The sequence below is a fragment of the Melampsora larici-populina genome (assembly GCF_000204055.1).
Source record: "Melampsora larici-populina 98AG31 unplaced genomic scaffold MELLAscaffold_1, whole genome shotgun sequence".
Lineage (NCBI taxonomy): Eukaryota > Fungi > Basidiomycota > Pucciniomycetes > Pucciniales > Melampsoraceae > Melampsora > Melampsora laricis-populina.
The window spans coordinates 346,738-361,666 of NW_006768765.1; the positions used below are offsets into that span (position 1 = coordinate 346,738).

At 40.9% G+C, this 14,929-nt stretch overlaps 3 protein-coding genes across 3 annotated transcripts in view; 1 reads left to right on the plus strand and 2 right to left on the minus strand.

Moving 5' to 3' along the window:
• Positions 1-5,808: 5,808 nt before the first annotated feature.
• MELLADRAFT_41396 (uncharacterized protein) lies at positions 5,809-6,604 on the minus strand (the record flags this gene model as incomplete). Its single annotated transcript, XM_007404103.1, has 2 exons — positions 5,809-6,051; positions 6,120-6,604. Coding segments are annotated over 2 exons (564 nt in total), but the record flags the coding sequence as incomplete, so codon positions are not given.
• A 495-nt stretch (positions 6,605-7,099) lies between these two features.
• MELLADRAFT_100969 (uncharacterized protein) lies at positions 7,100-8,459 on the plus strand (the record flags this gene model as incomplete). Its single annotated transcript, XM_007403448.1, has 6 exons — positions 7,100-7,102; positions 7,144-7,222; positions 7,304-7,407; positions 7,485-7,674; positions 7,769-8,099; positions 8,195-8,459. 6 exons carry the CDS (start codon positions 7,100-7,102, stop codon positions 8,457-8,459), a joined length of 972 nt encoding a protein of 323 aa, XP_007403510.1.
• Positions 8,460-13,427: 4,968 nt separating this feature from the next.
• The window catches only part of MELLADRAFT_58345 (uncharacterized protein), a gene marked incomplete at both ends in the record, with an annotated part of 1,893 nt that continues 391 nt past the window's right edge, over positions 13,428-14,929 (minus strand). The window contains one exon of the mRNA XM_007404102.1: positions 13,428-14,808. Coding sequence (XP_007404164.1) covers positions 13,428-14,808 — 1,381 coding nt within the window. The remainder of the gene's footprint in view (positions 14,809-14,929) is intronic.

Genomic DNA, 14,929 nt, shown 5'->3' on the forward strand with positions numbered 1-14,929 from the left:
AGCGGAGTGGTCCCCAGCTTCCACTTTTGTTCTGCAATCGTTTACCTTTGTGAAAACTTTCGCCTATTTCTAACCCCACGCCTCAATCTTCAATGAATTGGTCTGGCCAATCCGTTACCCATCCACTGTCCTGCAACTCGTATACGAAAACGCCGATGGCAAGGACTCGAGGCATCCTGGAAGCCCCTGAAGGCTGGAGGAGGAGGCTTTGCCACCAAAATCGTGAACGCCGCGAGTGGCAAAAGTTATTCGATGCCTACGAGATTCGAACTCGCGCGGGCAGAACCCAACGCCTTAGCAGGGCGTCTCCTTAACCACTCGGACAAAGCACCTTGTGACATGTGACGTCATATTCAGCACAAGTCCGCGCAGTCACATCGATATTAGCGGACCCCCTTTCTTCTTATGCAGATTTGGAAGGCCTATCGGAGCTGCTCATATGATTTTTTCTTGTCTGGCTTCACAAGTAGATGCTGAAATGCTATTTACCCCTCAGACCTTGAATTGTCTGCTGTTGTGAACACAAGGCAAAAGATAATGATGTCTAATGACAACGGAATGAAGTAAGCCCAGCGGCAATTGGGTTGTCATAATTTCCTGAAAAATTGTATAACTCTCAGATTAGTGTAATGGCATGGGTGTGGGTTTTTGTGGAAGCCTTTTTTGCCTTGAATGACCTTTTCTGAGGACCCCGGAATGCCCCTATAAAGGGTAGTGATCTAAAGAAGTCCCTTTTGGACTTCCACGGAGTTAAAAATCATGGGATTATACGCAGCTTGCTTTGATTCTGCCCATCTCGGCCTTCTGTTATCACTGGTTTTTGTGATCCATGCCAGCCTTAGACAGTCTCAAGAAAGTCCAAGGAAAACTCAAGACCCTCTGGAAGGTATGGGCAAAGCCAGGAACAGACTTAGCCATTTAGAAATTTTTCAGATCACTACCCTTTATAGGGGCATTCTGGGGTCCTCTTTTCTGCCATTGCCAAACTACTTTCCTTGGATCAACATGATGTCTTTGGCTCCAAGGTTGCTGTTATGACCGTGATGAGGAACTAAGCAAGGTACAGGCTACTTGATAATAAGATTGCAACGTGAGGGAGAAGTCCAGTATGGACTTCTCCCGTGAGCAAGTACAACGTGAGTTACAGTATAAGCATCTAATCTCAGTACTAGGCTCATTACAGTTGCCCTCAAACAAGGGCTAGGTGCAGGACACCCTTCTTTCCTATTCATCACTTCAGGACCAGCAGAACAATGTCCACAAGTTGACTCTCAGATTGGTTCTAGGGGAATTTTGGGGCAAAAACTCACACTTAGAACTCATGTATCAAATTCCGCAATAGCCAATATCCTACCAAGGACCATAGTTAGCATCTACACATGTTGTGAACCAGTCTCACAGTGGACTTGCAGTATGAGAGAAAGGGGTACAAGTGTGTGCAGCAGGAGTGGATAAAAAGGTACAACTCTCCGCTACAAGCATCCCTACGTAAAAGCATCACAACATAGCAAGTTATAACACTATCCCCCCCTTTGAGTGCCCGATTCCCTCTTGTTGCTCTGCACTCTTTCCCCAGGTCAGCATTAAAAAGCACAGTGGTAAGAAGCTACAATGCACTCTCATCTTCTCTGTGACCTTTGTAAGGAACACATTGATGAGTGCTTGTCTTTTGTATTCACTTTACCTTGTTTTACATCCATCTTACAGATAGTTTCCTTTTGTAGCCATTCTTTCTTTGGATCCTGGACAAGACAAACTGTTGAGATACATTCCAGAGTAAGTGATGATAATATATCAACTTGATTTTTGAATATGTTTGTTTAACTTACATGAGCTTTGTACTTTCCAAGGGGTAATGGAAGATTCTCTACCATAACAATAAATGTACATGCGGCTCAAAGAGTCCTGAGATGAAATTATATCTATGGATCATTGACAATTGCAGGATACAAAGTAGAATCCGGGCACGTGCCCGGAATTATTTTGGCAGTAAATTTTGATTTTCTGGGCAAAAGTCTGGGCTCAGAATTTGAATTTACTGCCAAAAAAATCTGGGCACAAAGCCGGGCACGTGCCCAGCTTCAACTTTGTATCCTGTAAATGCAGTCAATTCTGGGCCAGCAATGCAAGGGTTGCACATCAAAGTGTGTGCCAATGAGGGTTTTTGACCCCATAACACAGCAAGTGTTGTGGCATTTTGCTGCACTGGAACCCAGGAAACAACCAGTACTTCAGATTTGATGTATTTTTTGGACCTTAAAACACCACAGATCTGTGGTCCAAACCCCCCAAAAGATGTGTGTGTTGCAGTTTAAGTTTTCACTTCCATTCTATTCTTACAAAATGCAACAATTCACACTTGAAAACCACCCCAAAAGCCCCACAGATCAAATCCCAAGCACTGTCTGCTGCCCCGGGCTCTTTAGTCATCACTCCAAATATCAGCCAGCTTGATCTACAATTGAATTTGACTTCATCATCTCTTCAGATCAATCATAGCTCAAGCTGCCACAAATATCACTTTCAAATCATTCACAGGGGTCAAAATTGATGCTCACTGTGCACATAAAGGTGAGCATTGTACACTTTCCTGAATTCTCCAAAAAAAGATTGTTTTCCTTTCAGATTCCTTCAATTGACAATTATGGTATGTACATAGTGCTCAGGCAACTAGGCTGTTTTGATCAAATTTTGGTACATTGCTGGAGAATGCTCATCTTTATCTTGGATGAGCAGTCTAAATTGAGCACAGTGTCTCAGTTGAGTATTCAGAATCAGTTCATGAGTTATAGACCTAAAGTCTGGTACAAGCTCAAGCTCATCTTGTTGCTAAAATTAAACAAATTCTTAAGTCTTCAAACCAATCAAGATTAAATAAGAAAAGCCAAATAGATGTACAGCTATTCACAAAACTTGCCCGCTCACCACAACTTTCTTCAATCGGGTTTTGAACATCTTAATTCTTGCAGTGTAAGCTTAGAGTGTGAACTGATAACTTCAACATGATCTTCCTTGTACTCTCATTGTTCCCCCTAAAAAGTGTCAAAGTTCTTAATTCTTTTTAGTGACCTTACATTTTTTCACGAAATAAAACCCTTTCTAAACCTTTGTACTTCAAATCATCATCAAAGAAACTTCAAATATTAAATTAAATTATAATACCATCATCATCATTCAAAAAGTGATATACATCCAAATTACCAAAAAAAAACTTATCTACACTTTCAAGAAACTTTTTTTTATAAAAAAACAATGCTCTATGTGACCTACCAACCCCCCAAAAAATTGATGATTTTGATTTTGATTTTGATTTTGGTTTCTTGATGTTGGTTTTCTATCCAACTTCATCTTTTTTAATTTTACTTAATTTCTTTTTCGATTTCTTTACCACCACTTTAGCCTTCACCATCTTTTTCTCCTTACCTTCTTCCTCACCATTATGTTTCCCTTTTTCTTTTCCTCTAACTAATCCTACTTCTTTGTTACCATTTCCTTCCTCTACTTGATTTTCTTGTGAACTTAAGTTTGGTTCAACTTCAGGTTTAATTAAATAACTTAAATCTGGCATTTCTCCTACTCTATCTACAAGAATAGGGCCTGTACTCTTTGAAGCCGTTGGGTTTTTAATTTTAAGCTTCTTTTTCTTTTCGCTTTCTTTTTCGGTTTTGTTTATGGGGTTTGATGTTCCTCCAATTGGGTTTAATCCAAGTTCAGATAAATCAAGTTTTACAATCGGGATTTCATCTACATTGATTTCTTCTTCTTCTTCATCTTTTTCATCAAGATAATAAGGATCTCCTTGGTTCTTTAAAAAGTCTTGTGTTTTAAATTGACTTTCCTATATACCCAACAGAAACAAAATATCAAATTCAAATAATCCAAAAAAAGTCAAAAAAGTCAAACTAATATACCTTAAGATCTTTCCCTTTCATTCCTTTTTTCTTTTTCTTCTTTTTCTTCCTACTTTCATCTTCAATAGCAACATCTTCTAATCCCAACCGTCCAATCTTCCGACCATACTCATCAATCCCTTCTTCTTCTTGTTCTGTTTGAGTTTGACAATCATCAAATCTTAAAAAAGTTTTCCAACTCTCAAGTTTTAATTCATCAGGTGCCATCACCATTCCTTGAGCCTGTTTCGCAACCGGTCTTAATTCATACAAATCAAACAAACCGAATTCTTCAAGTTCCCAATCTTCTTCTTCTTTTTCTTGGTCTTCTTCTTCTTCTTGATTTCTAAACGGATTAGGTTCAATTCCATCTTGGTTTTCTTCATGTTTGATTGGATTTGGAAGATGGATCGGTTTAGGTAATCTTGATCCAAGAAACCCAATCAATCCTTTAAACTCTAAAACTCTTTCCAACATCTCACACATCTCAATCTTCATTAACTTATTCGACTGATTTCCATCCAAAGAGCCCAACACTAACCTATCAAACCTAATCAAGATGGCTTCCATCAATTCATGAATCTCTTCTAAACCATCATTCTGGTTCCCAAACGATTTAATCAACCTAAAAAACACCTTCATTCCATTCTCAATAGCCAAAATAGTGATCTCAGGTGTATCGAGGTTCATGAATTCTTCCTTGAATAATGTTCCAATCACTTCTCTTTGATCAATACAATCTCTTTGAGAAAAACTATATTCACCAAGGATCCAAATAGCCGCTCTAAGAATCATAGAATTAGATACCAAAGCTTGATCTGATTTTAAAACTTTTAACATCTCTTTCAAGATGTAAGGTCTGATTCCTATCACTCTACTACAAAGATCAATTAAAGTTTCAGAAATCCTGATTTGAGAATTAGTTTTGAAGGTGTTTGGTAACAAGATTGATAATTGAATTAAGATATCGATAAACCATTCGAAATCGTTTATATTCGAATAAGTTTCATAAGATCCGATTCCCAAAATAATTTGTGCAATACGAATCTTATGGTCCAAAACTTCTTGATCGGTTTTTAATTTAATTATTGGTGGTTGTGAAGTTTGTTGTAAGTTCAGTAAAGAACTCATCGCGTCTAACTTAGGTTCTTCTTCTTCAATTAAATGTTCCATTAAACTTTCAATAGTTTCTAAACTCGAATTCGAATCATATTGACTTTCTTGAATTAAATCTAAAGCTTTTGAACTTAAACTAGGATCCGGATCATTTACCAAATCCAAAATTAAATTTAATTGACTTTGAAGTAAACAAGGATGAAATTCTATTAACTTTTTTAATCCGATCAATGAAATATATCGTAGATTGGGATCTGGATGATTCAAAAACTCGATTAATTTTTCAATACAACTTTGAGCTAGTTTGTCTTCTTGAATTAGTCCTCCTGCTAAGATTGTATGAATACATTCGTTCAGTAATGACATGGCTGTTGATTTATGAATAATTGATGTTAGGATCGGTAACAGTTTTCGTTTTAGACGTGGCTCGATAGGCATCAGAGCTGTAAACTAAAAAGAAACCCAAAGTTATCATTGTCAGTACAATACCCAAGAATGCAAAAAAGAAAATGATGATTCTAAGAAACGTCCTTACTAATTTGACAATCTTAATTCTCATCCAATTATTTTCACTCGATTCAAGTAAATCATATAACTCGGCTGCAATCTCAAGCCAAGGCCAAGGATAAACCGAAACTAATTCACACATCACATTCACTGTCACTTGGATCACCGAGAAATCATCATCAAATAACTTGGGTCTTAATCTTTCGATCCATCCTGTCATATGTTGATCTAATTGAGGATGACGGGTCTTCAATTCAATCGATTCTTCTTCCGTCACTCTTTGTAAATCTAATTTGGCCAAGGTGTTGATGAGGATGATCGCTCGGGTTCTGATACTCGGTTTAGAGTGGTTTAGAAGAATGATCAGGTCTGGGGCTAAGTCTATGTAGTTTTGGGGGGTTAGTAAATGGGGTAAGGCGGCTAAAGTGATGGAAAGGATCGGTGGCGTGCTTGAGATTTGGGTGGATGATGATGATGAGGAAGAGAGTTGATTGAAGAATGATTTGCTTTGGTTTGAAGAAGAATGAGAAACGAGATCCTATAAAGAAACCCAAAGCAAAGATCAGTTTTAGTTTTTCGATGTCAGTTCGTGATGAAAGGATGAACCTTTTTAACTAAATTAGTCGTTAACATTGAAACTTCAGTATGAGGACCAAAAGATTGAGCCGCGGCCATATAACCGATTTGTTTATACTCAAACAGATTAGAAGACATACATTCGATCACATTAAAAGAATAATTAAATAATTGATGATAACCTAACATATCTAAGTAAGATAATTTTAAGATTGCATTTGATTTTAATGGTAAATCAATCGATTTGATTTCTTGATGGATTTCTTTTAATGATTGGTTTATGATTTGAGTTTCTTGATCTTTTTTTGATCGTAAGGCTTTGATTAGACCACTTAGAGTTTGTTCAAACATTCTTTTTCTTGACTTTCTAGTTTGGGGATAAGGGTTTGGTTGGTTTGGTTTGATTTGATTTTGTTTGATGAATGTTTAATCTGGTTGATTGAGTTTCATTGTATGCTAGATATTGTTATTGTGATGATTATCCTGATTTCTGAATGACTTGACTTGACTTGTTGGTGGTTGGTGGTTGGTGGTTGGTGGTTGTTGGTTGTTGGCTGAATGGTGAAAGTGATCGACTGGTGAATGATGAGTTGAATATTCAGTATAGAGATAGTATGCTTATAACATGTAACTCTACATACATATCACCACCACTTTCATTCTCAATCAATCTCAACTCATTCTCAACCAACCAGCACCTCAACTATCCTCAAGTGACTAATCTGATTTCTTAAATGAACTATCAATCAAACCAAACTCTATCAAAATATCATCATCATCACAACAATCATCATCCTTCAAGTTCATCATCAAATCATCATCATCATCAAAAATATCATCACTAGATCAAGAACTTTACTTTACCTTTCATTCAGAGATACAAGATCTAACATTCCAATCAACCAATCTACTTATCCTCCTAAATATACTTCAATCAATCAATCTCAACATCATGATGATTATCAACCATTATTAGTGGACTCATCTCATTCAGATCCTTTACCTCCTAAATGGTAATCTTTCTTTCATTTTTGACTCTGCTTTTCTTTAGTAGCTGATTATCGTGTTTGGTATTCATAGGATAGATTATTCAGATGAAGTAGAAGAATTAATTGAACAAATCAAAACTAATTGTTAGTTTCTGAATTCTCTCGAAATCATGATCACTTTCAGATTGAATGATGATGATGATGACTTCTTTTTGATTGGTGTAGTGAATCAATTGGAGAAATTAACTTCTAAACAACTCTTACCTTCTTTTACTGATCGATCAAATGAAGAAAAAGAAATCGATCAACTTACTCATCAAATCACAAGAGTAAGTCATTCCATTCAATCATCCTTTCCAAAACCCAAAACTCTTATGATTTTATGATTTGGTTTTCTTTGGGGTAGCAATTTAGAACATCACAAGTTTTGATTGGTAAGATTGGAGAAAATCAAGATGATTCAAATTCGAAACCTAAAGCTAAAGCTAAGACTAAAGAAAATCAAAAGGTTATTCAGAATGTACAAGTTGGATTGATGAGTAAGATTCAAGAATTGAGTCAAACGTTTCAAAAAAGACAAAGAGTTTATCTTCAACGTAAGCTTCTCCTCAACAAACCAAACACATGAACCGAAACTAGATGGTTTGATACTAAAATTGAATTTTCGTTTTGGTTTTGATGATCATCCAGATTTGAAATCTACCGAAACATCAAATCCAAACCACGCATTAATCAACATAACAGATGACCAACCCTCACCAAGATCTCATTCATCTTTTTCCCAACAACAACAACAACAACAACAAACAAGAAGTTTTAAATCAAATCAGGTTGATCTACAACAAAGAGATCGAGAAATCGAAGGCATTAGTCAATCAATCTTAGAGTTATCGGAAATGTTTAAGGATTTAAGTGTTTTGGTTATTGATCAAGGTACGATGTTGGATAGGATTGATTATCATGTGGAAGAGATGTCGAGGAATTTGAAAGGTGCTGTTAATGAACTTCAGATCGCTAATAAGTTAAGCTTGATCTCATTTTTTCCCTTTTTCTTTTTATTATCTTGAGGATTTTTTCGATTGATGAATTACTTTTTTTTCTTGGTGGGGGGGTTAGACATTCGAATCGGTCCGGGAAATGTAAATTGATCTTCTTATTGATCATCTTAATCTTTGCTGCAATCTTATTGTTGGTCTTTAAACCTCGTCATTCTCCTACTACTACTCCTTCTACTCCTCCTTCTACTTCTACAACATCAACATCACAATCTAACAATCCAAATACCATTGCTTCAAATCCTCAATTAACTCCTTCAATTTCAAATCCAAATAAATTTATTAAACTTCGTTCTAAACTTAAACAAAGATGGAAAGATGATTAAGTCTTGAAACGCTGTGTGGTTTTTTTCTTTTGTTGGGTTGCTTTTTGGATCTTACTTTGGTTTGTTTGAATATGAAGATATTATTTATTAAAGTTTTGTAAAAAAAAAATTGGAGGTTTTTTATGAAGAGATTAAAATGGTGTTGGAAAACATGGTTGGGGTTGGGGTTGGATGAGAGAAAGAGAGAGGTGTTGGATGAAAGATTGTATTTATTTTACATGAGATCATCTTTTTAAACATAGGCAATTTATCCTATAAAATGATCACTACAAAGGGCGGTTTTGAGTGGTTGCAAAGCCACATGTATAGGATGGGAATCAGGCTCCCGCGGTTTGGTGGCACTGGAGGTTGTGTTAAGCTAGCTGCTATATTGACAATGTGGCCTCCTATGAATTTTGTAAACGTAACTCAAGCCTGCATGTAACAGGGCCCGTCTTAGGGTACTGTTAAGTCTTAAGATTTAATGGCTTACGAAGATAAGTCTTAGAGACAATTAGGGTCTGAGGATTAGATGAGAAGACAAGGAGTCCGAAAGGACAGATGCGGTTTGAATTACGGTATAAGATAGAGAAGGTTAAAGAAGCTGTAAGAGCTAAAAGAGTAATTAGAAAGAGAAGACAATTGTCGTCGAAGGATAATTGAGATTATTAATAGTAATGAATTAAGAGTAAGCTAAGAGTAGTGAATCAAGATTGAAGATGAGATTATAAAAAGATAAGTTCTGAGGAAACAAGAAGTCTTCCGAAGAATACATGGTTATATAAGAGAAATGAAGTAAAGAAGGCTGATTAATTGAACAGGGCGATTACAGTTGAGAAAGGGCGAGCCCTGGAGTCTAGTCAGAGATAAAATAAAGGAAACCGATAACATCACAACGCCCACGATGGCAAGTACAATCCGTGGCTTGTGCTATAATACCAAAGATGAAACCAGTCTTGATGAGGTGATCTTAAGTTAAAGTATTAAGTGATTTTAGTCTGGACTAAAAGGTAAGGAGCAGGCACGTAATTGGTAGCCCTGCTACACCACCTCCCTCCCAAATGAGGCGAGATCCCTAGCTCGTAGCATCAGTAGCGAAGCGGCCAATGATTTTGATACGTGGAAGTACAGATTTCTGAACTTTTGAAATTCTTTTAAGTTGCCTTGCAGCAAGTCGTGATACTTTGAGATCCGCCGCCTTCAATTCTTGAAGTATTCGCGGAGGCAAAGCCCAAGGCTCTCCTAACTGAGACTCGTTGATGTTGACAGTTTTCAACCTGTTCCCACTGATAGGGTGAGGGAATGGAGTTTCCCTGTGATCTATTAATTTGTATACGTTTTTGTCCAAAGCAGCGAAGATCTCGAACGGTCCGAACCAATGTGGTTCTCCCTTTGTATGTGACTCGTTCCGTAACTTGACCATGTCGCCTATCTTGTAGGATTTTAAAGTCGAGATACTCTTATTGTTATCGTCTGCTTCGAACTGAGCGTCAAATCTTCTCTTGTTTTGATTCGACCGTTGAATGGAAGATTCAGCCGCAGCTTGTCTGCTGGCTCTCAACTTCTCCAAACGTTTCGACTGATCGGAACTGGATTCCGGGAGATCAACAGGCCTTAATTTTGCAGGATCATCCAATAAACGAGGGCTGACTCCGTAGAGTAACTCGAAAGGGGAGTAACCTGTAACCGTACTTTTATTAACTCTGCAAGCAAACAAAGCTTCTGCCAAGAATTCGGGCCACCTAGCTGGATCCTTAGTGGTGTTGGATTTAAAAAGGGCGTTCTCCAAAATACCATTGAAACGCTCATTCTTCCCGTTTGTTCGTGGATGGTATCCAGAGGTATTAATTTTATGGATGTGCGCTCCTTGATAAAATGCCTTCATTTCTTTGGATAAGAAATTCTGACCTCGATCAGTTAGAATTTCCGAAGGGACACCATAGACTTGTATAACTTCTTTCAAAAGCGCTTCAGCGACGTTAGTTGAAGAAGCCGTTTTCATCGGTACTGCGATCGGCCAGCCTGTGCTGTGATCGATTAACGTGAGTATCCACTTAAATCCATCGCCACTTTCCGGTAAAGAGACAAAATCCATTGCCCATCGCTCGAAAGGTTCGACAAGGGGAAGGGGTTCTTGCTTAGCGATCTCCTGATCTTTATCTGGAGCGTCGTAGATTTGACAGGTAGGGCAAAAACTGCAAAACTGTTTCACGTCGGAATACCTACCCGGCCACCAACCCCTTCCTTTAAGGAGGCTGATGGTGCCGTCACGTCCTCTGTGGCCGTATTTGTTGTGGAACTTTTCCATCAACTCGGCCCTCTGATAGAAAGGGATAAAAGGGCTCGACTCTTGAGATGAACCACTACCCTGGTACAGAAGCACTTCTTCCTTCTTATTGAAGTGAAACAAGGACGATCCTTTCATAACTTGTTCTAAAGTTGACGGCGTGACCCAGGACGGCATAGGCCGCTTCAATATCACATAAGGGATGAGCAACGGCCAGTCTGACGGGTCACGTAGTCCTTTCAAGACGTCCTCGATTATATTGAGATGATAGTCGCGACGGCGACTAAGAGCATCTGGGACGATGTTCATAGAACCCTTCTTGTATTCAATTTTTATAGTCATCTCTGCAAACTCCTCGATCCACCTACTGATACGTCGGGAAGGGAGGACTTGCTTAGACAAGGTTGTGAGCGTCGCGTGATCTGTTCTCACTACAGTATCCGCGACGGCTCCTTCTAAGTAATTACGCCATTTCCGCCAGGCGTGTATGATGGCATACAACTCTTTCTCCTGAGCGGGATAGTTCTGCTGAGCCGAGTTCAATTTGTGGGACTCGAACGCGACGGGATGCTCCAGACCGTCGTCTCCAATTTGCAAGAGAACAGCTCCCACCGCGAAGTCACTCGCATCCGTTTCTAGAATGTAAGGCTTGTTGGGATCAGCTGTTATTAAGATTGGGGCCGAAAGCATCATCGCCTTGAGCTTCTCGAAGGCTACCTCATGCATAGGTAGCCATTCGATTTTGGCTTTCTTAGTCACGTTCCCACTAGTGAGGGAGTGAAGGGGGGAGGCTATTTTCGAAAAGTCTCTGATAAACCTCCGATAGTACCCGGCTAACCCCAGGAAAGAACGTACATCGTGTACATCAAGCGGTCGCGGCCAATTCTGAATAGCCTCAATCTTATCCGGCATCGGCTTAATACCCTGATGAGACAAGAGATGACCAACAAATTGGATTTCCTCCGCACATAGAAGAGACTTGGGGCCGCTTACCTTAAGCTCTGCGTCCTGCAGAGCTTGGAGAACAACTTCGACATGCTTCGCATGCTCCTCGTCACTGTGGGAATAAATTAAGATGTCATCCATATAAACCTGGACAAACTTGTCCAGGTACGGTCGCAAGATGTCTGACATCATCCGTTGAAAAGTTGACGGCGCGTTGACCAAACCGAAAGGCATCACCAGCCACTCGTAGTGTCCATAGCGTGTACTGAAAGCGGTCTTCGGAACGTGATCCAATGAAATCCTCATCTGATGGAAACCCTGTTGAAGATCGAGTTTGGAGAAACGTGTGGCGCCGTAAAGTTGGTCGAAGCAGTCCTGTACAAGTGGGAGAGGATGGCGATCCCGTTTCGTGATAGAATTAACGGCCCTATAATCTACGCAAAATCGAAGTTTACCGGACGAGTTTCGAGCGAAGAGGATGGGGGAAGACCATGGGGAGGTAGAAGGCCTGATGAAGCCGTTCTTTTGAAGGGTCTCCAAACGATTTCGCAGCTCGTCCAGGAGTAAAGGGGAGAGTCGTCGGACAGGTTGGTAAACTGGATTAGCCTCACCTGTGTCGATCAAGTGTTGAATCACCCGCTCCTTCGACGGAGCCTTCTCCACTGGATCAAAAAGACTTCAATACTTCTCGATAATCTTCAAATAGACTTTTCTTTGATCCGGGTCAATGGTCTGTATGGACGGCAGATCAGAGGGTCCATCTTCCCTGGGCCCCTGATCTGTGGAAATTGTGCTGATGGATTCGTCTTGCGAGATGCTAGGTGGCTCATGTAAGAGGTAACACTCAGCATCTTTTCGTCTCAACAGACGCCTCATAGCACCTCGACTCAGAGGCTTGTCCTCTTCCGCAAGGTCCGTGACGTTGTGAAGATAATGATTCTTAATCTTAGGTGCTTTTACTGACCGAGGGTCGAAAAGCGCAGTCTGCTTATTGGGACCCATAAGGGTCCATTCACCTGATCTCCAATCTGTGACTAGAGCGTGATTGTTGATCCAATCCATTCCCAAAATGACATCGTAGTTCCCTAATGAGGCAACACGACATGGTTGAGAAAAGTTCAAACCAGACAATGAAAACTTAAAGTCTACAAGCCTTTTGCAAACTTGAGGCTTGCCCCACGCACCATACACCGTGGGAGCGGCCTTATTATTGTAAGTCGTGTACTTCAACTTTGTTACAATACGACTGGAGATATACGAGGAGCGAGCTCCCGTATCTATCAATATCTTAACGGAGACTTCTCTTACGGAAAGAAAAAAGTCGACTCAATTACCCGCCGAGTCATTATCAAGCACAGCCAAGGAATCAAACTGATCACGTTTGACTTCTCCAAGGAGCGGAATCACGGGCTCGCTGGCCGGCAAGAATGCGTCATTCACGCTTCCTGTTAGGCTGGCTGGGTCCGGGGAAGGACCTGATGGCACCTCGTGCTCATCACTGCTCAACCGCCCTCGTGGGTCTTTGGCGGCGAGGATAGATTGTACACCTTCAAGGGTCTGTACAACGGGTACTGATGGGAAATTTAAACTCAGACCCACCTTTTTAGATTTTGGACGGACGAATTCGTCGTCAGCCATTATGGAATGCTCACAGTCAACATCGGTGGAAGCTTTATTAATTGCAGTTAACACATTAGCAGTAGCTTCTACAGACACAGATGATGACCTAACAAGACAAGGCGAAGAAGGCAGAGCGGCTACTTCTTCGCCTGATCTTTTGATGACGAGCCGGCTTGCCGTTTACCATCAAAATACTCCTTAGTTTGATCCGACGTGGGATTCGGGCATAGCTTCGCTTCGATAGTACCGAAACGATGACCAAACTGATTGCAGTTGTAGCACTTAAGACCGTCAACGGTGTTGCCATTAACGTCAGACACCAACTTCCTAGACCTTTGCCGAGGTTGATGATTTTCGTCTGACTTGCGCTTCTTGCCGCGGTTGTTAGATGAATCTGAGACGTTCTGAACCTGATCGCGGCGTCTGAAGTTGTTTTGACGGTTCGAATTGTTCGAACGATTGTCGTTTGAACGGAATCTTGAGTTCGAGGATTGATTTCCATTGCTGAAACCTCGATCGGTGACCATGTCGTTATCCTTGCTGATGGCGATCTGGGCAACCTCGTGAACCTTAAGTACAACCCCGACTCTCTTATAACGTAAAACTTCATCCTTGACGTGTTCCTGAGCCGCACTCTTATGATGTAATCGTTTGACGAAATCCTCGGTAGGGTTGTAACGATAGTCGACGTGAGCCGCTGCGATCATGAAATCCTGGTATTCAGTCCAGAAATCCAGAACTGACTGGCCGGAACGTTGCTTCAAGGCTTGATGCTGATTATCGATGCTTGTGATGTCGACCGTCGAGGGGAAGTGGGCCTTGAGAAAGTTGAGAACACCATTCATGGTGAGAGGTTGCTTCCCACGTTTTGCTACATCCGTCAGTGCAGTGAGGGCCGAACCTTTAAGGTATTGATAGACCATCGGCACGAAAATAGACTGATCTATAAAGTTAAGCGCCAGGGTGACCTCAAACTTATGCAACCATAAAGAAGCGTCCTGATCCATGCCGCCATAAAATGCCTTGATGTTGCCGGCCCTTTTCAAAGCTTTCAATGCATCCGCTACGTTTTTGATAGTCGTGAACTTCAAACTACACTCCTCTGGGCCGTCGTAGTCTTCGTCGATGTCGGCAGAGATAGGAGCGGCAACGGGGAGGACCGAAGCGTAACGCAAAGTGGCGGACGAAACCCTGACGGGGAGAGCTTTAACCGGCTTATCCTCGTCGATCATCATAGATTGCAATTGTCGACCTGCGCCACTGACCGAGACGGTCGATGGGCGCGGAGATCGTTGTCCAACGAGAGGAGAGGGGGAGAGATGACGGCAAGGTGAGCCATCCTCGATAACCAAAGAGGGAGAAAGTCGTGGCTGCTTTCCCTTGTCGACTGGAGCCAACGATTCCTGATGAGCGCCTGCCTGAAGGTTATTGACGCCATCAGAAGACTTCTGGCAAGAAGTGTTGGAATCAGTGTCAGCCTTAGCCTCGGTGAACTCGGTCCGACTAGCCCGCGGACCCCTGGTGGTGATTGTCGTTGCCGAAGAAAGTCTCGAGGACTGCCTAGTAGGTGACAATTCCTCAGCGGGCGGGATGAAACTGGCGTAAAGGATCTTGTTTACCGACTTCGTTGGAGTGGCGT